The sequence below is a fragment of the Pseudophryne corroboree genome, chromosome 1, assembly GCF_028390025.1.
Source record: "Pseudophryne corroboree isolate aPseCor3 chromosome 1, aPseCor3.hap2, whole genome shotgun sequence".
Lineage (NCBI taxonomy): Eukaryota > Metazoa > Chordata > Amphibia > Anura > Myobatrachidae > Pseudophryne > Pseudophryne corroboree.
The window spans coordinates 1,211,248,214-1,211,272,267 of NC_086444.1; the positions used below are offsets into that span (position 1 = coordinate 1,211,248,214).

The window sequence follows — 24,054 nt, forward strand, 5'->3', positions numbered from 1 at the left end:
AACATTTATAACAACTACAATTAGGCTTACATTCTATATCCTCTTTATGTAAGTTTAAAATGGCTAAACTAATTTTTTATTAACACTTATTTTTATGGCGCCACAAGGGTTCCGCAGCACCCAGTTACAGAGCACATCAATAAGCAAAACCAGAAAACAGTGACTTACAGTTAAAGACAATATAGGACAAGTACAGGGTATATAAACATAGCTACAGCAGCAGACAACACTGACCTTAGTATCAGGTGGCAGAAAACCAGGGATTTGGTGCCGCCGAGGGGAGTATTGAGTAGAAAATAGTTTAAGTAAGAAAAGGAAAAGCACATAAGGGAAGAGGGCCCTGCTCATGAGAGCTTACATTCTAAAAGAGAGAGGCTGACAGACAGGGGGTGACATAGATGGGATAGACAGTGGATAGGGGGCTTAGGATGAGCGTTTAGTCAAGACTTGGGTCTTGAGAGCCCGTTTGTAATTTTGTAGAGGGGTGGAGATCCTGAGGGAGAGGTACAGTAGAGAAAGGGAGCAGCACGTGCAATTTTTGTTTTATTTAATGAATATATCATGAATTGTGTGTGTATATAGGATTTGAGTCTGTGGGATAAGTGCATAGCTATGAAGCCCAACAAGCTCGGGCATGGTAACAGTTTGTAGCCAGTACTATACAGGCAGGTCCATGCGGGCACCCGTAACTATGCTGCAGCCAGCTCGCACCGGCTTCTGTGACCGTTCATTGGTTTAATTGCTATAATTCACCTGTTTGAGCAGTGATGACCGGTTTACTAATGCTTTGCCCCTCGGTTTACTACAGTATGTAGTTTCTGTCTGGCTACGGTGATATTTTGGGACATGTAACGTTTTACAGTGTTCCATTCACCAACATGCGTGTGTGTGTTCTGTCACGTCTGAGCCGGTCCCTCTGGTGTCCTGTGTAGGGACAGTGCCTGGAAGGCCGGCTGCACTGAGCTCTCGGTGAGACTACACTTTTGTACTGTGCCGTTGGAAGAGGAACTCACCACAATGAATGCTAGATGGGGGCGTGTGTAATGTGCTGTCTGTGCTGTGTATAAAAGGGATCTGCAGACTGACTGTGTACTGCTGTAGCCCTCAGCTGATACTTGTCCTAACCCTGCTAGAGCACAGTCCAGGCCAGTTCATGGCGATGCGTCTCCGAGCCTCACCATTGTCTTATGTTTCCATAGGAGGAAGAAAGGAGAAAAGCCAAGGAAGAGCAGGACAAGCGGGACCATGAGGAGTACCTGAAGCTGAAGCAGAGCTTTGTGGTGGAAGAGGAGGGGCTGGAGGAGACCATGGGATGAGGAACAGGTGAGTCCATCACACACCGCATATCCCTGGTGTTTACCTAGTTTGTATTATAGGGGTGAGTTGCGGTCAGAGTCGGTGATGCATTTTTGGAACCCCCGGCAACGGCACATACTGTAAATCACCCCTAGATCATGCATTTTAGTCGCTGATCCAAGAGCTTACAGTCTAGTGTGGCTGTGCCATATGGTGAAGAGGGATTGCACAAAATGAGGGTAGCAACCAAGGGATCAGTCCTCATTTTTACTGTAGGGTTCTCAAGGAGACACAAAATGGCCGCCCCCCCCCCCCCCCCCCCCCTTTATCATAAATCACTGCTTGTGAGGAAGACGTGGTATCGCTGATGAATAGGGATTTTCTCCTTTCACCCTATATAACGGCAAGGGGTCACCACTGGCTGGAGGCGTACCTAACCTTTTATCTGTGTCTATAGTGGTGCGCCTTTCTTTTAATCCATCAATATTTTATTAATGTGCACATCTGTAGAGCGGTAAGTCACCCTGTAACACTCCGGGCCAGTGTTGCTCCGCTGCCCATTTTATATAAATTAAAAAATAATTCTCAAATCTATGTGCTTTTTTTTTTTTTTTCACTTACAATTAGTAATTTTATATGTAAGCGGCATATTTTAATCTTGATGCATTTTGATGATCACCGTCCTCACCGCCTAGCTTGTATTGTAGGTAACCAGCGCTATAATGTTCTTTTCATCGCAACATCTGCTCATGACGGGTTTGTCCCCTCGGCGGTTATGTCTTTGGAGAGGAAATTATTGTCGCCTCGGTGACGTAAATGGAATTTCCCATGCTCGTCAGGACATCATAGCCTGCAACACAAATGGGAAACTTCCCTGAATCAGATATAGATATTGCACTGATACAAGCATAGCAAATCTAGGTTTTATGGGACTTGGCATCCGCTTTATGTGATCCTTATGTAATTGGCTCCTGGGTCTGAACCTTCTGCTCCCAGATCTTGAATTTTATATGCAAGTTTAAAAAAAACAACAAAAAAAACAAACAAACTAGTTTTACTTCATATTTTGAAACAAAGTAACTGTGCACATTTTCAGACTGGGGGTGGATATTCAATTACCGTCGATGAAGCTTCGGGTGATATTTGAGCTATGTTTTTTTTCACCCGGATAAAACCTTGTTTTCACCCGAAAACACGCCGTTTCAGCGAAACCTGTGTGTTTTTTGTAGACTCCGCCCCGTTTTCGCACCTGCTTCTGGGGACCTTGCTTCGCCTGCCGGAGGCAGGTGAAAAAATATCCCTGAAAAGCCGCGGCACGCGCCGGCTTATTGGGGCTTATTTAATAGCCCCCCTGGCGATACTTTTACACCCGATCAGTGAGTGCGGGTAACTGAATATCCCCCTGTGCTGTTATTGGATCGGCCGCTTCACGATATTGCTAATGAGATCTACTTTTACTATAGTTGGTGCCTATATCTCTATACCGGGCATATATTGTAGGCTGTCGTATTGCGTGCACTGCCGTGAGGTAGGCCACACAGGAGGCGCATGGCCTAATACAGTGGGAATCTGGCTTAAGCAGAGAAATGGTCTGTAGTGCCCCAGAGGTGCTAGTCTCCCCCCCCCCCCCTAAAACTTCCATACATTGCTGCCCATACTATAAAGATCATAGCACCAAACCTCCCGACCAAATGGACGGAGGTGTTGATTGCGGGGACAGGACCCTAAATTGGTGCCATCTCATCACATTGAAATAGCCATATGTTGTACAGATATCCTATTTCGGTGGTTCTCCATCTCTGTCCCCGGGACCCCACACAGGTGTACTCATTACTCACTGACGCATGCTATAGCCAGTTATCAGATCCGTGCCTCTGTGGAACATGAGACGTAATAAAGTGACATGTCTCCAATCACTACAGCGATTGTAATGTCATTTGAATGACACTAAACCATTAGTCACTCCTTTCCAACCACACGGTGGCTGCGTTGAAGTGGGACAGTGTGGTGCATATAAATGTTTTATATTTAACCTATATAAGAGGTGTGTAGTATGATTTTCCGGCGGTTGGGGACCCGGTGACCAGCATACCGGCGCCGGAATCCCGACCGTCGGCATACCGACAGCTGGGCAAGCGTAAATGAACCCTTTGCGGGCTCGCTGCGGGCACGGTGGCGCGCTATGCGCACCACGCCATCTATTCTCCCTCCAGTGGAGTCGTGGACCCCCAAGAGGGAGAAAAGATGTCTGTATGCCGGCGGTCGGGATTCCGGCGCCGGTATGGTGGTCGCCGGGAGCCCGGCCGCCGGCAACCTGTAGACCACCCATATGAGAGAGCCCATGTGAAGGGTTTTTCATGGCACTGCGTTCTAGCATTAATGAGTCTGTTGATTGGTGGTGGGCACTTTATATGCTGTGTACCTATATCCGAGGTCCCTACAGCATAGATACAGCCTTGTGTCCTTATGGTGTGTACCCGCGATCATTTACATTAAATGGTGCGCTGCCAATTAAATAGACTAATGATCCTGTATTGCCAGCCCCCAGATGCAGGGTACTGTAGATTTGCATGGGGTACTTTCTGCGCAGCACGTATTATTTCATATGGGGATATACGCCAGGCACAACCAAGCACTTGCCACCACCATTAAGAACTCCTTGAACTAGATCGGGGTCTATCAACTCTGTAGCCCAATACACCAGCAGTCCATGTCTTTCAGGTTTCCTTGATCCTGTCCATGTGGGTATGCAGTTGAGTTGCCGGCAGTCGGGATCCCAGCGGTCAAGGATACCGACGCCGGGATCCCGACTGATGACAATACCGCCAAACGGAATCCCGGCTAATGGGTGGATGTCCACGAGTCCGGCGTGCCATTGACCCCGCAAGGGGACTTCTTTGCAATCACCCCGCTGCTGGCATACTGGCGATCGGGATGCCGTTGTCTGTATACTGGCGGCTGGCATCCCGATCGTCTGTAATAGGCCCTACACACCGGGCTAGAATATCGCTCCTTCATCGCTGGTGCCCCGTCGCTCCTGCATGCAGGCCAATATGGACGATCTCGTCCATATTAACATGCAGTGCTATGGTCACCGGGTGACGAGGGGAGTGAAGAAACTTCACTCGCCCCCCCACCTAACCCCCCCCCCCCCTCCCCTGCTGCCGGGTCGGCCGTATCCGCCGTCGGGCAGCTCGGCGGCGGATCGCATAGTGTGTAGGGCCCTTGAATCCTACTGATCCCTCCATGTGATTAGAATCTGTCTGATTGGTCCTGCTCCCTGTTAGAGCTGCCTGAGGTAAGAATGAGGCCTAGGAGAAGCAGGACTGTATCTTTCTGCACTGGTTTCTGTGTTGTTATATTGTGCATACTGTAGACTAGCAGAACATTTCCTGGGTGTAATAGTATGCTGCCTATTTATGGATAGTGACAAAGGGGTCTAGTTACTAAACTGTGGAGAGAGATAAAGTACCAACCAACTTTGCTCCTAACTCCCGTGTTGCAGGCTGTGTTTGATAAATGACAGGAGCTTGTTGGTGCTTTGGTGTCTGTACTAAGGCTTGGAGAGAGATAAAGTACCAACCAGTTGGCAATTAACTGTCATTTTTCAAACAGTATGTAACATAGGAGCAGATTGGCAGGTACTTTATCTCTCTCTCCAATTTTTGCTTCTCGAAGGTTTATTAAATAGACCCCAAAGTCCCAGCTAATCGGCTCCTACCTGCCATGTTACATGCTGTGTTTGAAAAATGAAAGTTGCCGATTGGCTGGTACTTTATCTCTCTACACTTTATCACTCTCCAAGGCTTAGCGCATTACTGCAGTAGCATCGGTGAGCCTTAGCCTCAACCATTATCTGTGGGGCCGTGAAATGACTGGAGCCCCCCCATCCCGCTCCCCTCTCTGGCTAGTATGAAATTTACCGTTCTCTGGAAATTTTCTTGTGTCATTCTAAATGGAAAATATAATTTTATATATTTTTTTTTTTTTTTTTCATCTTTCGTTTTAAACTCCTGAAATATCTGAACTTTGTAGTTGTAGGGTTTATGTCTGTATTGTTGGTGCTTCTAGGTCAGGTTGGCGTTCAGGTCACTGACTGTTCCGTTAGTTTTGTATTTCTCTTACTGTGGGCACGTACTGCATGTTTGGTACTCCTATTCATTATGTTATGCACAGAAGAATATTTAGGGGGGAATCCAATTACCCTCAATGGTGACGTGTGTTGTTTTTTTTTTTTTTTCCCCAAGCCTATCCAAGTAGGTTGCGCGTAAATACATAGGTCCAGCAAAAAGCCGCAGATCTATGTATTTTCGCGGCACTTACTACGGGAAGCATATTCCCCAATAAGTGACGGCATCAGGGATAAGCACTGGCTTATCGGGGATAACTGGATAGCCCCCCCCCCTTCCCAGGCAATACAATTCCCCGCAGTAATTGACTGCGGGTAATTGGATACCGCCCTTGGTTTAGATTGGATTTCCCACAGCATTTATTTGTACGCCCGGTGTGGACAGCATTTTTGTGTGCAGAGGATGAGGACCAGTCAGACGCATCTGGTTGAAAATTGTGCACATCTTGAGCTACATCAGTCTACCAAAATAGCGCCATTGGGGTTTATGTAGCTGTTACCTGACAACTGGGATTTGTACTCATGTTTTGCCACAGACTGTGGTGGAGCATCAATTACTGTAACTTAAGGCCCATACACACTTGCTGATAAAATGAGCGCCGTCACTCATTTTCCCCCTCCCTGAGCGGCGTCGCTCATTTTATCGGCAAGTGTGTATGCCGCCAGCGACGACCGATGCGCTGCCCCGCGGGTCGGCAACGATCGTCGCTGTCGCCAGTACATTCATGCAGGATCTGGTCTGTCGTCCACGACCTGCATGCAGGGCTGGCGGAGGCGTGATGTCACTGGGCGATATGAGCGGTCATGTCGCTCAGTGTGTACAGTCGGCCGCCAACCGACCGGCCAGGGAGGGGAAACATTAGACGACGTCGCTCACAGAGCAACATCGTCTAATGTGCATGGACCTTTAGTAACTGACGCACTGCGCTCGCTACATTTGCTTACACTGTTGAGTCTGTGTGCATTACACATTTTTGTCATGAAAGTTACTTAAATTGTTTTGATTTTTATTTAAAAAAAATAAAAAATAATCCTAATATAATCATATTATCCATTTGATTTGCCTACAGAAGGGATGGGGAACGTTTGGCCCTCCAGCTGTTGAACTACACATACCAGCATGCCTTGCTACGTTTTTGCTATTTGGCCCTGCTAAAACTGTTACAGGGCATGCTGGGATGTGTAGTTCTACAACAGCTGGAGGGCCGAAGGTTCCCCATCCCTGGTCTACAGGGAGGGTACCAGCCTCAATACCAGTGTTAATTGCGACAAGGATTTTTCATTTAGTTTTAATTTTAGTTGCTTACTTAAAATTGTAGTTGGTTTATTATACAGTAGTCACATTTTAGTTTTTTTTTTTTTTTTTTTGCTTTGTTTTAGTCTAGATTTAGTCAGTTTTATTTTAATCTAATTTTAGTCACTGTTTTAGTCATAACTTTTGCAAACAGTTTAAGTGGACTGTAATGGATTTCTCTTAAATTCTCTTGAAGTTTGCATACATTTAAATGTGTTTAGTAATCTAGGCTCAGTAGGCTGAGAATGTGTTAAATACAGAGTCAGACTTGCTGTAGTGCTCCCATATATCCTATGCGAATGAATGCCTTCACATATTTCTTGTCTGCAAATTTCTCAAACATATCCTTCAATTTAAAACCATACTTCCAGTGTTAATTCCAGTGTCCTTTGACAAGAATTTTAAATTTAGTTTTAGTTGTGTTTTTTTTTTTTTTTAATTTTAGTTAAGATTTAGTTAGTGGACCTCAGTTTTCATTTTAGTCACTTCAGTGATGTCTCTCTCTCAATGTGTATATACGCGACTGGTGTACTTCTGCAATGCTCACATGCCATTAATTTATGTTTATATTCTATTCCTGTAATATATAAACTTATTCCATCACTTAGGTTTACTGATGTAACTTGTTACACACATGAAAGGATAGCAAAACACACCCCGTAATCCGACAAGCAATTCATGTCTCTGATGTGTATAATATAATACGGACGTGTGTGTGTGTGTGTGTGTGTGTGTGTGTGTGTGTGTGTGTGTGTTTCACCCCTCTCCCCCTTTTATAGATGTAAGCTCTCACAAGCAGGGCCCTCATCCTTCATGTAACTCCTCCTTTCCTCCCTTTTGTCCTCCTTTCTCCCCTGAACCAGCTTACTGCCCCGGTCTATTAGGGTACAGGTCTCCGCAGCACTGACTGTGCTTATTATGACTGAATACACATAACTGACAATTATCTAGCTAATGTTGCACTTTATATTCTATTTTGTTTGCCCTTTATGTGTATAAGGCGCTCCACACCCTTTGTGGTGCCCTATAAAAATATTACATGAAATATTGCAGCCACAGCTGTAAGAGTTATAGGTATTAGAAGTCACCCTGGGCCATTCTGTGGTCACAGGCGTCCTCGCTGAGGTCTTACACTTCTATATATTAGTTATTGGTGCATCGCTAGCTATAATGTGTGAAGTAGGATTAGTCACAGAACTAACAATCTAATCTTGGTGATCCCTCATAGTGCTTATCCTCTCGACAGATGCCAGGAGCCAATGTGGCAAATGACTTGCGACCCCCTACGTCTGTGTCCCTCTCCCACGTCCTAGATCTGGCTGAGCGGCCTCTGGGTTACATGCCCACCCTTGTGCTGCTAGTAGGTGGTGCAGTGTATTTTTCTGATGAGTTTAGCTCGAACTGTAAATACTTTTTATTAACCAAGTGCAAATTGTTACAGAATAATTGGCCCCTGCCCTCGGATTACTTTTATTGTCCTGCATGGTCTATCTTTCACTTGTCCTTCTTTATGTGTATTTGCTTTTCTCTATCGTCCTAGTGGATGCTGGGGTTCCTGAAAGGACCATGGGGAATAGCGGCTCCGCAGGAGACAGGGCACAAAAGTAAAGCTTTCCGATCAGGTGGTGTGCACTGGCTCCTCCCCCTATGACCCTCCTCCAAGCCAGTTAGATTTTTGTGCCCGGCCGAGAAGGGTGCAATCTAGGTGGCTCTCCTAAAGAGCTGCTTAGAAAAGTTTAGCTTAGGTTTTTTATTTTACAGTGAGTCCTGCTGGCAACAGGATCACTGCAACGAGGGACTTAGGGGAGAAGAAGTGAACTCACCTGCGTGCAGGATGGATTGGCTTCTTGGCTACTGGACATCAGCTCCAGAGGGACGATCACAGGTACAGCCTGGATGGTCACCGGAGCCTTGCCGCCGGCCCCCTTGCAGATGCTGAAGTAAGAAGAGGTCCAGAATCGGCGGCAGAAGACTCCTCAGTCTTCTAAAGGTAGCGCACAGCACTGCAGCTGTGCGCCATTTTCCTCTCAGCACACTTCACACGGCAGTCACTGAGGGTGCAGGGCGCTGGGAGGGGGGCGCCCTGGGAGGCAAATGAATACCTATTTTGGCTAAAAATACCTCACATATAGCCTCCGGAGGCTATATGGAGATATTTAACCCCTGCCAGAATCCGTTAAGAGCGGGAGACGAGGCCGCCGAAAAAGGGGCGGGGCCTATCTCCTCAGCACACAGCGCCATTTTCCCTCACAGAAAGGCTGGAGGGAAGGCTCCCAGGCTCTCCCCTGCACTGCACTACAGAAACAGGGTTAAAACAGAGAGGGGGGGCACTAATTTGGCGATATGCTTATATATTAAGATGCTATAAGGGAAAACACTTATATAAGGTTGTCCCTATATAATTATAGCGTTTTTGGTGTGTGCTGGCAAACTCTCCCTCTGTCTCTCCAAAGGGCTAGTGGGTCCTGTCCTCTATCAGAGCATTCCCTGTGTGTGTGCTGTGTGTCGGTACGTGTGTGTCGACATATAGGAGGACGATGTTGGTGAGGAGGCGGAGCAATTGCCTGTAATGGTGATGTCACTCTCTAGGGAGTCGACACCGGAATGGATGGCTTATTTAGGAAATTACGTGATAATGTCAACACGCTGCAAGGTCGGTTGACGACATGAGACGGCCGACAAACAATTAGTACCGGTCCAGACGTCTCAAAAACACCGTCAGGGGTTTTAAAACGCCCGTTTACTTTAGTCGGTCGACACAGACACAGACAGGGACACTGAATCCAGTGTCGACGGTGAATAAACAAACGTATTCCTTATTAGGGCCACACGTTAAAGGCAATGAAGGAGGTGTTACATATTTCTGATACTACAAGTACCACAAAAGAGGGTATTATGTGGGATGTGAAAAAACTACCATAGTTTTTCCTGAATCAGATAAATTAAATAAAGTGTGTGATGATGCGTGGGTTCCCCCCGATAGAAAATTATGGGCGGTATACCCTTTCCCGCCAGAAGTTAGGGCGCGTTGGGAAACACCCCTTAAGGTGGATAAGGCGCTCACACGCTTATCAAAACAAGTGGCGGTACCGTCTATAGATAGGGCCGTCCTCAAGGACCAGCTGACAGGAGGCTGGAAAATATCATAAAAAGTATATACACACATACTGGTATTATACTGCGACCAGCGATCGCCTCAGCCTGGATGTGCAGAGCTGGGGTGGCTTGGTCGGATTCCCTGACTAAAAATATTGATACCCTTGACAGGGACAGTATTTTATTGGCTATAGAGCATTTAAAGGATGCATTTCTATATATGCGAGATGCACAGAGGGATATTTGCACTCTGGCATCATGAGTAAATGCGATGTCCATAACTGCCAGAAGATGTTATGGACACGACAGTGGTCAGGTGATGCAGATTCCAAACGGCACAAAGGTGTATTGCCGTATAAAGGAAGAGGAGTTATTTGGGGTCGGTCCATCGGACCTGGTGGCCACGGCAACTGCTGGAAAATCCACCGTTTTTTACCCTAAGTCACATCTCTGCAGAAAAAGACGCCGTCTTTTCAGCCTCGGTCCTCTCGTCCCTATAAGATAATATCTGCCCAGGGATAGAGGAAAGGGAAGAAGACTGCAGCAGGCAGCCCATTCCCAGGAACAGAAGCATTCCACCGCTTCTGACAAGTTCTCAGCATGGCGCTGAGACCGTACAGGACCCCTGGATCCTACAAGTAGTATCCCAGGGGTACAGATTGGAATGTCGAGACGTTTCCCCTTCGCAGGCTCCTGAAGTCTGCTTTACCAAGGTCTCCCTCCGACAAGGAGGCAGTATGGGAAAAAATTCACAAGCTGTATTCCCAGCAGGTGATAATTAAATTACCCCTCCTACTACAAGAAAAGGGGTATTATTCCACACTATATTGTGGTACTGAAGCCAGAAGGCTAGGTGAGACTTATTCTAAAAAATTTTTTTTAACACTTACAAAGGTTCAAATCAAGATGGAGTCACTCAGAGCAGTGATAACGAACCAGGAAGAAGGGGACTATATAGTGTCCCGGGACATCAGGGATGCTTACCTCTATGTCCCAAATTTGCCCTTCTCACTAAGGGTACCTCAGGTTCGTGGTGCAGAACTGTCACTATCAGTTTCAGACGCTGCCGTTTGGATTGTCCACGGCACCCCGGGTCTTTACCAAGGTAATGGCCGAAATGATGATTCTTCTTCGAAGAAAAGGCGTCTTAATTATCCCTTACTTGGACGATCTCCTGATAAGGGCATAGTCCAGGGAACAGTTGGAGGTCGGAGTAGCACTATCTCGGATACTGCTACAACAGCACGGGTGGATTCTAAATATTCCAAAATCGCAGCTGATCCCGACGACACGTCTGCTGTGCCTAGGGATGATTCTGGACACAGTCCAGAAAAAGGTGTTTCTCCCGGAAGAGAAAGCCAGGGAGTTATCCGAGCTAGTCAGGAACCTCCTAAAAACAGTGCATCATTGCACAAGGGTCCTGGTAAAAATGGTGGCTTCCTACGAAGCAATTCCATTCGGCAGATTTCACGCAAGAACTTTTCAGTGGGATCTGCTGGACAAATGGTCCGGATCGCATCTTCAGATGCATCAGCGGATAACCCTATATCCAAGGACAAGGGTGTCTCTCCTGTGGTGGTTATAGAGTGCTCATCTTCTAGAGGGCCGCAGATTCGGCATTCAGGATTGGATGCTGGTGACCACGGAGCCCAGCCCGAGAGGCTGGGGAGCAGTCACACAAGGAAAAAATTTCCAGGGAGTGTGATCAAGTCTGGAGACTTTTCTCCACATAAATATACTGGAGCTAAGGGTAAATTTATAATGCTCTAAGCTTAGCAAGACCTCTGCTTCAAGGTCAGCCGGTATTGATCCAGTGGGAAAAACATCACGGCAGTCGCCCACGTAAACAGACAGGGCGACACAAGAAGCAGGAGGGCAATGGCAAAAACTGCAAGGACTTTTCGCTGGGCGGAAAATCATGTGATAGCACTATCAGCAGTGTTTCATCCCGGGAATGGAAACTGGGAAGCAGACTTCCTCAGCAGGCACGACCTCCACCCGGGAGAGTGGAAACTTCATCGGGAAGTTTTTTCCACATGATTGTAAACCGTTGGGAAATACCAAAGGTGGACATGATGGCGTCCCGTCTGAACAAAAAACGGGACAGGTATTGCGCCAGGTCAAGAGACCCTCAGGCAATAGCTGTGGACGTTCTGGTAACACCGTGGGTGTACCAGTCGGTGTATGTGTTCCCTCCTCTGCTTCTCATACCTAAGGTGCTGAGAATTATAAGACGTAGAGGAGTAAGAACTATACTCATGGCTCCGGATTGGCCAAGAAGGACTTGGTACCCGGAACTTCAAGAGATGCTTACAGAGGTCTTATGGCCTCTGCCGCTAAGAAGGGACTTGCTTCAGCAAGTACCATGTCTGTTCCAAGACTTACCGCAGCTGCGTTTGTCGGCATGGCGGTGGAAAGCCGGATCCTAAAGGAAAAAGGCATTCCGGAAGAGGTCAGTCCTACCCTGGTCAAAGCCAGAAAGGAGGTGACCGCACAACATTATCACCACATGTGGCGAAAATATGTTGCGTGGTGTGAGGCCAGGAAGGCCCCACAAAGAAATTTCAACTCGGTCGTTTCCTGCATTTCCTGCAAACAGGAGTGTCTATGGGCCTCAAATTGGGGTCCATTAAGGTTCAAATTTCGGCCCTGTCGATTTTCTTCCAGAAAGAATTGGCTTCAGTTCCTGAAGTCCAGAAGTTTGTCAAGGGAGTATTGCATATACAACCCCCTTTTGTGCCTCCAGTGGCACTGTGGGATCTCAACGTAGTTCTGGGATTCCTCAAATCACATTGGTTTAAAACCAGTCAAATCTGTGGATTTGAAGCATCTCACATGAAAAGTGACCATGCTCTTGGCCCTGGCCTGGACCAGGCGAGTGTCAAATTGGTGGTTTTTTCTCAAAAAAGCCCATATCTGTTTGTCCATTCGGACAGGGCAGAGCTGCGGACTCGTCCCCAGTTCTCTCCCTAAGGTGGTGTCAGTGTTTCACCTGAACCAGCTTATTGTGGTGCCTTGCACCTACTAGGGACTTGGAGGACTCCAAGTTGCTAGATGTTGTCAGGGCCCTGAAAATATGTTCCAGGACGGCTGGAGTCAGGAAAACTGACTTGCTGTTATCCTGTATGCACCCAACAAACTGGGTGCTCTTGCTTCTAAGCAGACTATTGCTAGTTGGATGTGTAATACAATTCAACTTGCACATTCTGTGGCAGGCCTGCCACAGCCAAAATATGTAAATGCCCATTCCACAAGGAAGGTGGGCTCATCTTGGGCGGCTGCCCGAGGGGTCTTGGCTTTACAACTTTGCCGAGCAGCTACTTGGTCAGGGGCAAACACGTTTGCTAAATTCTACAAATTTGATACCCTGGCTAAGGAGGACCTGGAGTTCTCTCATTCGGTGCTGCAGAGTCATCCGCACTCTCCCGCCCGTTTGGGAGCTTTGGTATAATCCCCATGGTCCTTTCAGGAACCCCAGCATCCACTAGGACGATAGAGAAAATAAGAATTTACTTACCGATAATTCTATTTCTCGGAGTCCGTAGTGGATGCTGGGCGCCCATCCCAAGTGCGGATTATCTGCAATACTTGTACATAGTTACAAAAATCGGGTTATTATTGTTGTGAGCCATCTTTTCAGAGGCTCCGCTGTTATCATACTGTTAACTGGGTTTAGATCACAAGTTGTACGGTGTGATTGGTGTGGCTGGTATGAGTCTTACCCGGGATTCAAAATTCCTCCCTTATTGTGTACGCTCGTCCGGGCACAGTACCTAACTCGCTTGGAGGAGGGTCATAGGGGGAGGAGCCAGTGCACACCACCTGATCGGAAAGCTTTACTTTTGTGCCCTGTCTCCTGCGGAGCCGCTATTCCCCATGGTCCTTTCAGGAACCCCAGCATCCACTACGGACTCCGAGAAATAGAATTATCGGTAAGTAAATTCTTATTTTTGTTGTTTATTTTATACCCATGTTTGTAGTGTCAGGCAGATTTGTTTCGTGTTGGTGCCCACTGGGCATTGCAGGCTAGGTGACAGCCTAGATTGTATAATAGATGATCATTGTCCCATGCCAGGGCAATGGTTTCCACACAGCTTCGAGTCTCAGAATGAGGAGAGATAAATAAGGTATTGTGTTTCCTATTAGCATGTGGGATATGGTCGTTAGGTCGACACAGCATAGGTCGATACAGCTTAGGCTGACGGTCGACATGGGTTTTTCACTTTTTTTTTTTCCTTTTCATTTTTTGGACTTTTTCATACTTGACGATCCACGTGGACTACAATTGGGAACGTTAACCTGTGCCGCAGCGGTAGTGGAGTGAGGCACCTTGCCCGAAGCATGGCAAGCGGACACGGTGCACTAATTGGGATTCCCCGTCACTTTACGAAGAAAACTACTCCGAAAAAAAAGTCCAAAAACCCATGTCGCCCTAATGCATGTCAACCTAAGTTGAGTCGGCCAAACAACCCATACCCAAGCAATGTACAGGTCAATATATTAACATTGCCTAATTGTCCCCCTTGAAAACCCAACTGCTATATGTTGTTCTAGATCAGGGACAGGTAACGTGTGGCCCTCCAGCTGCGGTTGATCTACTCTTCTACACTAGTAGCGAGTCTTGCCACCAAAGTAACATGCTGCAACAGGGTGCGGTTCGTTGGGTCACAGTCATTAGGTTGACCACGATTGGTCGACATGAAAAAGTCGACATTCGTAAATTGATCGGGAACCCCAATTAGTGCACCCTGTCTCCTCACATGACTCGTGAACTTCGGGCAAGGTACCTCACTCCACTACTACTGCGCTCGGCACAGGTTACTGTTCCCAATCGTAATCCACGTGGATCGCAAACTATGAAAACGTTTAAAATGAAATAAAAAAAAAAAAAACCTCGTGTGGACCTAGCGACCCTGTCAACCTAATGCATGTCCGCCAATGATGGTCAACCTAGGGACTGGATACCGCTGCAACAGCAGTACTGAGGGGTACATTTACTAAGCAGTGACAAGAGCGGAGAAGTTGCCCATGGCAACCAATCAGCACTAAAGTAACAACTATAATTTGCATACTATAAAAATTGACTCACTTCTCTGCTCTTATCACTGCTTAGTAAATGTACCCCTGAGAGAGGGCATGCTGGGATTTGTAGTTCTAGAATAAACCAGGTGCTGGGCAGTACCAATCGGTAAGAAGCTCCTGCCTAGAGAAGACTGCTGATACCTCAAATACACGATGTGGACACAGTACAAGAGCTCATATGGAGAGGGCTTTTTCTTCATAAACACTTCAACTATAACAGTCCGTGCAGCATAAGATGGAAGAGGCTGCTGTGCTCTCTCCGTTCCCCAGCCACTGTTGGCGGCCTAGTGTAAGGCATCGCTCCTCAGAGGGAGACTGTGTTGGCAGCACACAGATCCAGGCTGCCTGAGTTGGATAAGCTGATACGTGTAAAATAGATAATACAGAGCCCAAATAGGGTGACATGGAGGCTCCTAACTAGTTGCTCAAGCAGTTTTGTCAGGGTAGTCTTTGTCCATGTTGGTATTTGTAGTTCCACAGCTGCTGGAGTGCCACATGTTGCCGACCCCTGTGTTCAAAGCTTATTTTGGCCTCGCATAATGAAACTTATTTATCAGGCCTCTGAGCTGTCGTCTCCCATGCTCAGTGTAATGCCCTCTATATTCGGTTTGCATATTGGCACTTTGTGCTGTTTGCAGGTGTGTGTGTGGTGACTTTTGCTCTGTCGTATGACATGTGATGTACGGGTGCATTGTAAGATGATGGCTTTCATGTCACCTTGTGTAAGGGTAGGCCACTGTTACATTTACTCCTATGTATAGTACATCTGAGGGGATGTTCCCTCCTATATAGAACACACGCAGTCCTTCACAACACGCAATGGACTGGGAATTGCACGCATTACTAATGGTGAATGTCTACACAACACAGGCAGCACTGTATTCAGAACCTGGACGCATGCTATGGTTTGTCACCAAGATTGTGGTTCACCCTTTTAGGCTTCAAATTAATATTCGTTAATAATGAAATACAGATTAGTGGGTCCTAGAAATGCACCAAAATCTACTGAACACTAATCTAATACTTATTTTAGGTTTCTGATAAATACTCGTGAAGGATTCTTCTCTGTTCCACACTTCCAGCCCTAATCCAGACTAATAGATATGTATGCATGTGTGTATATGTTTGATGGATGTCTGAGTGGGGTATTCAATTATCCGCAAATTCGCGGCAATTTTGCGCCCGAAAATTTTTCGCGCCAATCGGCCGAAAATTGCCGCGAAAACGCTCCGTTTTTCGACCTATTCAATTCCAACCGGGTTTCACGTGAAAATTCTTGCAGTGAAAAGTGCAGGTGAAAATGGGGAAATCAGCCTGTACCCCCAAAAATGCTAAACTAACATAGGAAAACAGAAGAGAAGTGTGTTAGAGATCACATTAGAGCGTTTTTGGGGACTTAAATTGTGTGAAATGGCTGTTATATGCATTTTTTTTAAAAAAGCAAAAAAATGATAGAAAGCTATTTTTTTTTTTAGCAAAATAAATGCTCATTAAATTTGGGGTACATGAAAATGGGTATAAGTATATATTTGGGTAATTTTAGGGTACTTTAAAAAAAAAAGTGGAAACAGACCGATTACTCCCATCTGCAAGCCTAAAAAACACCTGTCCCACTCATAAAGCACCCCAATATACCTGTCCCATACCTTGAACCCCAATTTCCATGACTTTTTACTTTTTCACCCCAAAAATGACATGTCATTATTGGCCAATTAAAAATAATTAAAAACTTCAACGTGCCTAATTAGTCATTAAGGGGGGTGTCCCAGGAGTTCTGTACCATATCCAAACATTTTTACCTTAAAATAGTGACTTTTCCCAACTTTTCACCTGCTTCAGAGAAGGTGAAGTGAAATTAGTGAAAACATAATCACCGATAAATTTTCCAGGATAATTGAATAGCCTGTAATTGCGTTTCACGTGAAAAGTCAGTTTTTTCACCCGAAAACCGGACTTTTCACGTGAAAAGTCCGTTATCACTACTAATTGAATATACCCCTGAGTCTCTTGTGTGTGCTTGTGAAAGGCCTGTACTTGTGACATTAGTGAGATGTGGTGGGTGTTAGGTCTGATCTGTTCCAGGGCACAGTACATTCTTGGGAGGTTATGAAACCGTCTCTCATCTCCAGGTTTTGCTGCGTGTGAAAGTATATCGCCCCCTGTGCCAGTCTGACCTTCAGAGACGGCGTTTGTGTAGCATGCTCATGAAAACCACATAGAAGACTGGGTTACAGTGCTGGCCACATCTGAACGCCAGGGCCCAGCGATTGTGGTTAACCCCTTCACTGCTCAGTGCCTTGCACCACATTGCTGATAGCTGGTGTGTGTGTGTAATACTATATGCAAGGATGGAGCGGCGCTGGTATTGGTGCTGTGCAGTCATGGGCGCATACATCACGGCGCACAAGTGCATCGCTGACAGCGGCCTTCTACCGCAGATTTTCACAGAGCCGCACGCAATCTGACAAAGTGTCTTGGTCGCTGACGTAACCTGCTCCCTGCAACGCCTCCTGCCTCGGAGCAGGTCGCTTGCCGGTGACTGGGTGCTATAGTTCCTGTAGTTCAGCCATTTCTTTTCCTGTACACTCTTTCATCACCTGTGTTGAGGTGTGTTAAGGAATCTTTGCTGTGATTATAGGACCTCTCTCTGTCCTCTCATAGATCCCTGCTGTGATTATAGGACTTCTATTCTCTTATAGAATTCTGCTGTGATTATGGGACCTCTCTCTGTCCTCTCATAGATCCCTGCTGTGATTATAGGACTTCTATTCTCTTATAGAACCCTGCTGTGATTATAGGACTTCTCTCTGTCCTCTCATAGATCCCTGCTGTGATTATAGGACTTCTATTCTCTCATAGAACCCTGCTGTGATTATAGGACCTCTCTGTCCCCAGCTGTGATTATATGACCTCTGTCTGTCCCCAGCTGTGATTATAGGACCTCTCTGTCCCCAGCTGTGATTATAGGACCTCTCTGTCCCCAGCTGTGATTATATGACCTCTGTCTGTCCCCAGCTGTGATTATAGGACCTCTCTGTCCCCAGCTGTGATTATAGGACCTCTCTGTCCCCAGCTGTGATTATAGGACCTCTGTCCCCAGCTGTGATTATAGGACCTCTGTTCCCTGCTGTGATTATAGGACCTCTCTGTCCCCTGCTGTGATTATAGGACCTCTCTGTCCCCAGCTGTGATTATAGGACCTCTCTGTCCCCAGCTGTGATTATATGACCTCTGTCTGTCCCCAGCTGTGATTATAGGACCTCTCTGTCCCCAGCTGTGATTATAGGACCTCTCTCTGTCCCCAGCTGTGATTATAGGACCTCTCTGTCCCCAGCTGTGATTATAGGACCTCTCTCTGTCCCCAGCTGTGATTATAGGACCTCTCTGTCCCCAGCTGTGATTATAGGACCTCTCTCTGTCCCCAGCTGTGATTATAGGACCTCTCTGTCCCCAGCTGTGATTATAGGACCTCTCTCTGTCCCCAGCTGTGATTATAGGACCTCTCTGTCCCCAGCTGTGATTATAGGACCTCTCTCTGTCCCCAGCTGTGATTATAGGACCTCTCTGTCCCCAGCTGTGATTATAGGACCTCTGTCCCCAGCTGTGATTATAGGACCTCTCTGTTCCCTGCTGTGATTATAGGACCTCTCTGTCCCCTGCTGTGATTATAGGACCTCTCTGTCCCCAGCTGTGATTATAGGACCTCTCTGTCCCCAGCTGTGATTATAGGACCTCTCTGTCCCCTGCTGTGATTATAGGACCTCTCTGTCCTCTGCTGTGATTATAGGACCTCTCTGTCCCCTGCTGTGATTATAGGACCTCTCTGTCCTCTCATAGAACCCTGCTGTGATTATAGGACCCCTGTCTGTCCTCTCATAGAACCCTGCTGTGATTATAGGACCCCTGTCTGTCCTCTCATAGAACCCTGCTGTAATTATAGGACCTCTCTCTGTCCTCTCATAGAACCCTGCTGTAATTATAGGACCTCTCTCTGTCCTCTCATAGAACCCTGCTGTAATTATAGGACCTCTCTCTGTCCTCTCATAGAACCCTGCTGTAATTATAGGACCTCTCTCTGTCCTCTCATAGAACCCTGATGTGATTATAGGACCTCTCTCTCCTCTCATAGAACCCTGATGTGATTATAGGACCTGTCTGTCCTCTCATAGAACCCTGCTGTGATTATAGGACCTCTGTCTGTCCCCAGCTGTGATTATAGGACCTCTCTGTCCTCTCATAGAACCCTGCTGTGATTATAGGACCTCTGTCTGTCCCCAGCTGTGAACCTGCGTCACTGTCAGTTTGGGTTTCTAATATATTTTGTTTTATTTTCAGACCCGCAGTTTCCTCACCGAGTTTATAGACTATATAAAGGTAAGTGACCTTGTATAGTAACACGCACTTGTTTCCTATAGTTATGTCTATCACTTCCCCTGAGTATTGTCCCCGCAGCTTTCTTTCCATTCTCCACTCTACTTTTCAGCTATTGCTTTGCCGTTCCTTAGTCACAGTGATTTCTCAGGGTTGCATATGTGATGGAACCTTACTGTAGATCTACTACAGAGGACGCTGCAAACCCAGAGCCAGTGGGATACAAATTGTGTGTCTTGTGTAGGAACTGGGCACTCTTTACTCCATATGAGAGGCATAGCTGTTCTTGTATGGCTATACAGTGTGCCTGAGAGCTGGCTAATGCCGGGTCCCCTTGGTTCTCCTGCTCACTGCTCCATCCTGCCTCGTTCTCGGTGTACATGTATCCCGGCCTCTTCGTAGTGCAGACTAGTTCTCCGTCTTCACCAGCTGGGGTCAGTCCCGTCACTCTTAGCAGCGATGGGTGGCGCATGTTGTATGGAACGATCTTAGGAGATTATTATATAGAAGCACAGTTATTGGTTAAACCAGCTGTAATCTAGATCATGTGACCATCCATAGCCAGTGTACCGCTAGCTGGCAGTGTACCGGTATTGTGTGTACAGGTTACATTGAGGAACAGTATATGCTCTTACTGTAAGCAAGTTGTGTTTTATTGCCACAGATAAATCCAGAATAAATCCTTGTTGCCAAGGTGACCCAATGACACATACAAGCAACTGGATTGCCAATGGAGCAGAATCTGCAGACACCGGAGGAGCGATTATTAACAATTGGCGCTTTTACAGTGTGATAACTAGCCGCACCACTGCAGTGTTCAGAGCTGTTCCAGCTTTTTAGCGTAATTAGCTCCTTAATATATGAGGAGTGTAACCCTTATTTTCATTTTGAGTTGCGGAAAAGCCGAATATACTTTTACTGGATATGGGATGTCAAGGGCCATAGTGAAATTTGGCAATGTGCCTGTGTGAGACACTAGAACAAGGGAGCGATAATCTAGGAATGTCCTCGGACTTTACAGCATGCCATTAAAATGGGTAAATAAGCTGTTACCTAGGAGACTTCAAGCCAGTGACGTCTCAGTCTGCCTCTTTGGGCAAAGTTGGGGATGAGGTAGATTAATAATTATTCGTAAAAGTAGCTAGTTACGTACATTGGGTGCATTGTTTATCCAAGTCTCTTCATGGAGATCTCACTTGGTCAGGCTTCAGTTGGGGAAGGAGGACTTGCGTGGTCCTTTGTGGGTAGATTGACCCTATTTTCTCTGACGTCCTAGTGGATGCTGGGAACTCCGTAAGGACCATGGGGAATAGACGGGCTCCGCAGGAGACTGGGCACTCTAAAAGAAAGATTAGGTACTATCTGGTGTGCACTGGCTCCTCCCTCTATGACCCTCCTCCAGACCTCGGTTAGATTTCTGTGCCCGGCCGAGCTGGATGCACACTAGGGGCTCTCCTGAGCTCCTAGAAAGAAAGTTTATTTTAGTTTTTTTTTATTTTACAGTGAGACCTGCTGGCAACAGACTCACTGCATCGAGGGACTAAGGGGAGAAGAAGCGAACCTACCTGCTTGCAGCTAGCTTGGGCTTCTTAAGCTACTGGACACCATTAGCTCCAGAGGGATCGACCGCATGGAACTGGCCTTGGTGTTCGTTCCCGGAGCCGCGCCGCCGTCCCCCTTACAGAGCCAGAAGCAAGAAGAGGTCCGGAAAATCGGCGGCAGAAGACTTCGGTCTTCACCAAGGTAGCGCACAGCACTGCAGCTGTGCGCCATTGCTCCTCATGCACACTTCACACTCCGGTCACTGAGGGTGCAGGGCGCTGGGGGGGGCGCCCTGAGGGCAATATATGACACCTTGGCTGGCAAATCTACATCATATATAGTCCTAGAGGCTATATAGATGTAAAATTACCCCTGCCAGTATTCCAGAAAAAGCGGGAGAAAGTCAGTTGAAAAAGGGGCGGGGCTTCTCCCTCAGCACACTGGCGCCATTTTCTCTTCACAGAGCAGCTGGAAGACAGCTCCCCAGGCTCTCCCCTGTAGTTTTCAGGCTCAAAGGGTTAAAAAGAGAGGGGGGGGCACAAAATTTAGGCGCAATATTGTATATACAAGCAGCTATTGGGAAAAATTCACTCAATATAGTGTTAATCCCAAAATTATATAGCGCTCTGGTGTGTGCTGGCATACTCTCTCTCTGTCTCCCCAAAGGGCTGTGTGGGGTCCTGTCCTCAGTCAGAGCATTCCCTGTGTGTGTGTGTGCGGTGTGTCGGTACGGCTGTGTCGACACGTTTGATGAGGAGGCTTATGTGATGGCAGAGCAGATGCCGATAAATGTGATGTCGCCCCCTGTGGGGCCGGCACCAGAGTGGATGGATAGGTGGAAGGTATAAACCGACAGTGTCAACACCTTACATAAAAGGCTGGATGACGTAACAGCTGTGGGACAGCCGGCTTCTCATCCCGCGCCTGCCCAGGCGTCTCAAAGGCCATCAGGGGCTCAAAAACGCCCGCTCCCTCAGATGGCAGACACAGATGTCGACACGGAGTCTGACTGACTCCAGTGTCGACGAGGTTGAGACATATACACAATCCACTAGGAACATCCGTTACATGATCCCGGCAATAAAAAATGTGTTACACATTTCTGACATTAACCCAAGTACCACTAAAAAAGGGTTTTATGTTTGGGGAGAAAAAGCAGGCAGTGTTTTGTTCCCCCATCAAATGAGTGAATGAAGTGTGAAAAAGCGTGGGTTCCCCCGATAAGAAACTGGTAATTTCTAAAAAGTTACTGATGGCGTACCCTTTCCCGCCAGAGGATAAGTTACGCTGGGAGATATCCCCTAGGGTGGATAAGGCGCTCACACGTTTGTCAAAAAAGGTGGCACTGCCGTCTTAGGATACGGCCACTTTGAAGGTACCTGCTGATAAAAAGCAAGAGGCTATCCTGAAGTCTGTATTTACACACTCGGGTACTAGACTGAGACCTGCAGATAGTGCTGCTGCAGCGTGGTCTGTAACCCTGTCAAACAGGGATACTATTTTGCGAACATAAGACGTCGTCTTATATATGAGGGATGCACAGAGGGATATTTTGCCGGCTGGCATCCAGAATTAATGCAATGTCCATTCTGTCAGGAGGGTATTAGAGACCCGACACTGGACAGGTGATGCTGACTTTAAAAGGCACATAGAGCCTTATAAGGGTGAGGAATTGTTTGGGGATGGTCTCTGGGACCTCGTATCCACAGCAACAGCTGGGAAGAAAATTTTTTACCTCAGGTTTCCTCACAGCCTAAGAAAGCACTGTATTATCAGGTACAGTCCTTTCGGCTTCAGAAAAGCAAGCGTGTCAAAGGCGCTTCCTTTCTGCACAGAGACGAGAGAAGAGGGAAAAAGCTGCACCAGTCAGCCAGTTCCCAGAATCAAAATTCTTCCCCCGCTTCCTCTGAGTCCACCGCATGACGCGGGGGCTCCACAGGCGTAGCCAGGTACGGTGGGGGGCCGCCTCAAAAATTTCAGCGATCAGTGTGCTCGCTCACAGGTGGATCCCTGGATCCTTCAAGTAGTATCTCAGGGGTACAAGCTGGAATTCGAGGCGTCTCCCCCCCCCCCCCCCCCCCCCCCCCGCCGTTTCCTCAAATCTGCCTTGCCGACAACTCCCTCAGGCAGGGAGGCTGTGCTAGAGGCAATTCACAAGCTGTATTCCCAGCAGGTGATAGTCAAGGTGCCCCTACTTCAACAAGGACGGGGTTACTATTCCACACTGTTTGTGGTACCGAAACCGGACGGTTCGGTGAGACCCATTTTAAATTTGAAATCCTTGAACACATACATAAAAAAATTCAAGTTCAAGATGGAATCGCTCAGGGCGGTTATTGCAAGCCTGGAGGAGGGGGATTACATGGTATCCCTGGACATCAAGGATGCTTACCTACATGTCCCCATTTACCATCCTCACCAGGAGTACCTCAGATTTGTGGTACAGGATTGCCATTACCAATTCCAAACACTGCCGTTTGGACTGTCCACGGCACCGAGGGTCTTTACCAAGGTAATGGCAGAAATGATGATACTCCTTCGAAAAAAGGGAGTTTTAATTATCCCGTACTTGGACGATCTCCTTAAAGGCGAGGTCCAAGGAGCAGTTGTTGGTCGGAGTAGCACTTTCTCGGGAAGTGCTACAACAGCACGGATGGATTCTATACATTCCAAAGTCACAGCTGGTTCCTACCACACGCCTACTGTTCCTGGGGATGGTTCTGGACACAGAACAGAAAAAAGTGTTTCTCCCGCAGGAGAAAGCCAAGGAGCTGTCATCTCTAGTCAGAGACCTCCTGAAACCAAAACAGGTATCGGTGCATCACTGCACACGAGTCCTGGGAAAAATGGTAGCTTCTTACGAAGCAAAATTCCATTCGGCAGGTTCCATGCAAGAACCTTTCAGTGGGACCTCTTGGACAAGTGGTCGGGATCGCATCTTCAGATGCATCGGCTGATACCCTGGTCCTTGGAGACAGGGTTATCTCTACTGTGGTGGCTGCAGAGTGCTCATCTTCAAGAGGGCCGCAGATTCGGCATACAGGACTGGGTCCTGGTAACCACGGATGCCAGCCTTCGAGGCTGGGGGGCAGTCACACAGGGAACTAATTTCCAAGGACTTTGGTCAAGTCAGGAGTCGTCCCTACACATAAATATTTTGGAACTGAGGGCCATTTACAATGCCCTAAGTCTGGCAAGGCCTCTGCTTCAAAACCAGCCGGTACTGATCCAATCAGACAACATC

General features: G+C 47.1%; 1 protein-coding gene across 1 annotated transcript in view; it reads left to right on the plus strand.

Annotated features, from left to right (window-relative positions):
- The window catches only part of DDRGK1 (DDRGK domain containing 1), a 195,906-nt gene that overhangs the window by 149,872 nt on the left and 21,980 nt on the right, over positions 1-24,054 (plus strand). Inside the window, 3 exon segments of the mRNA XM_063925352.1 lie at positions 1,200-1,327; positions 12,294-12,300; positions 19,233-19,271. Of these exon segments, the coding sequence (XP_063781422.1) occupies positions 1,200-1,327; positions 12,294-12,300; positions 19,233-19,271 (174 nt within the window).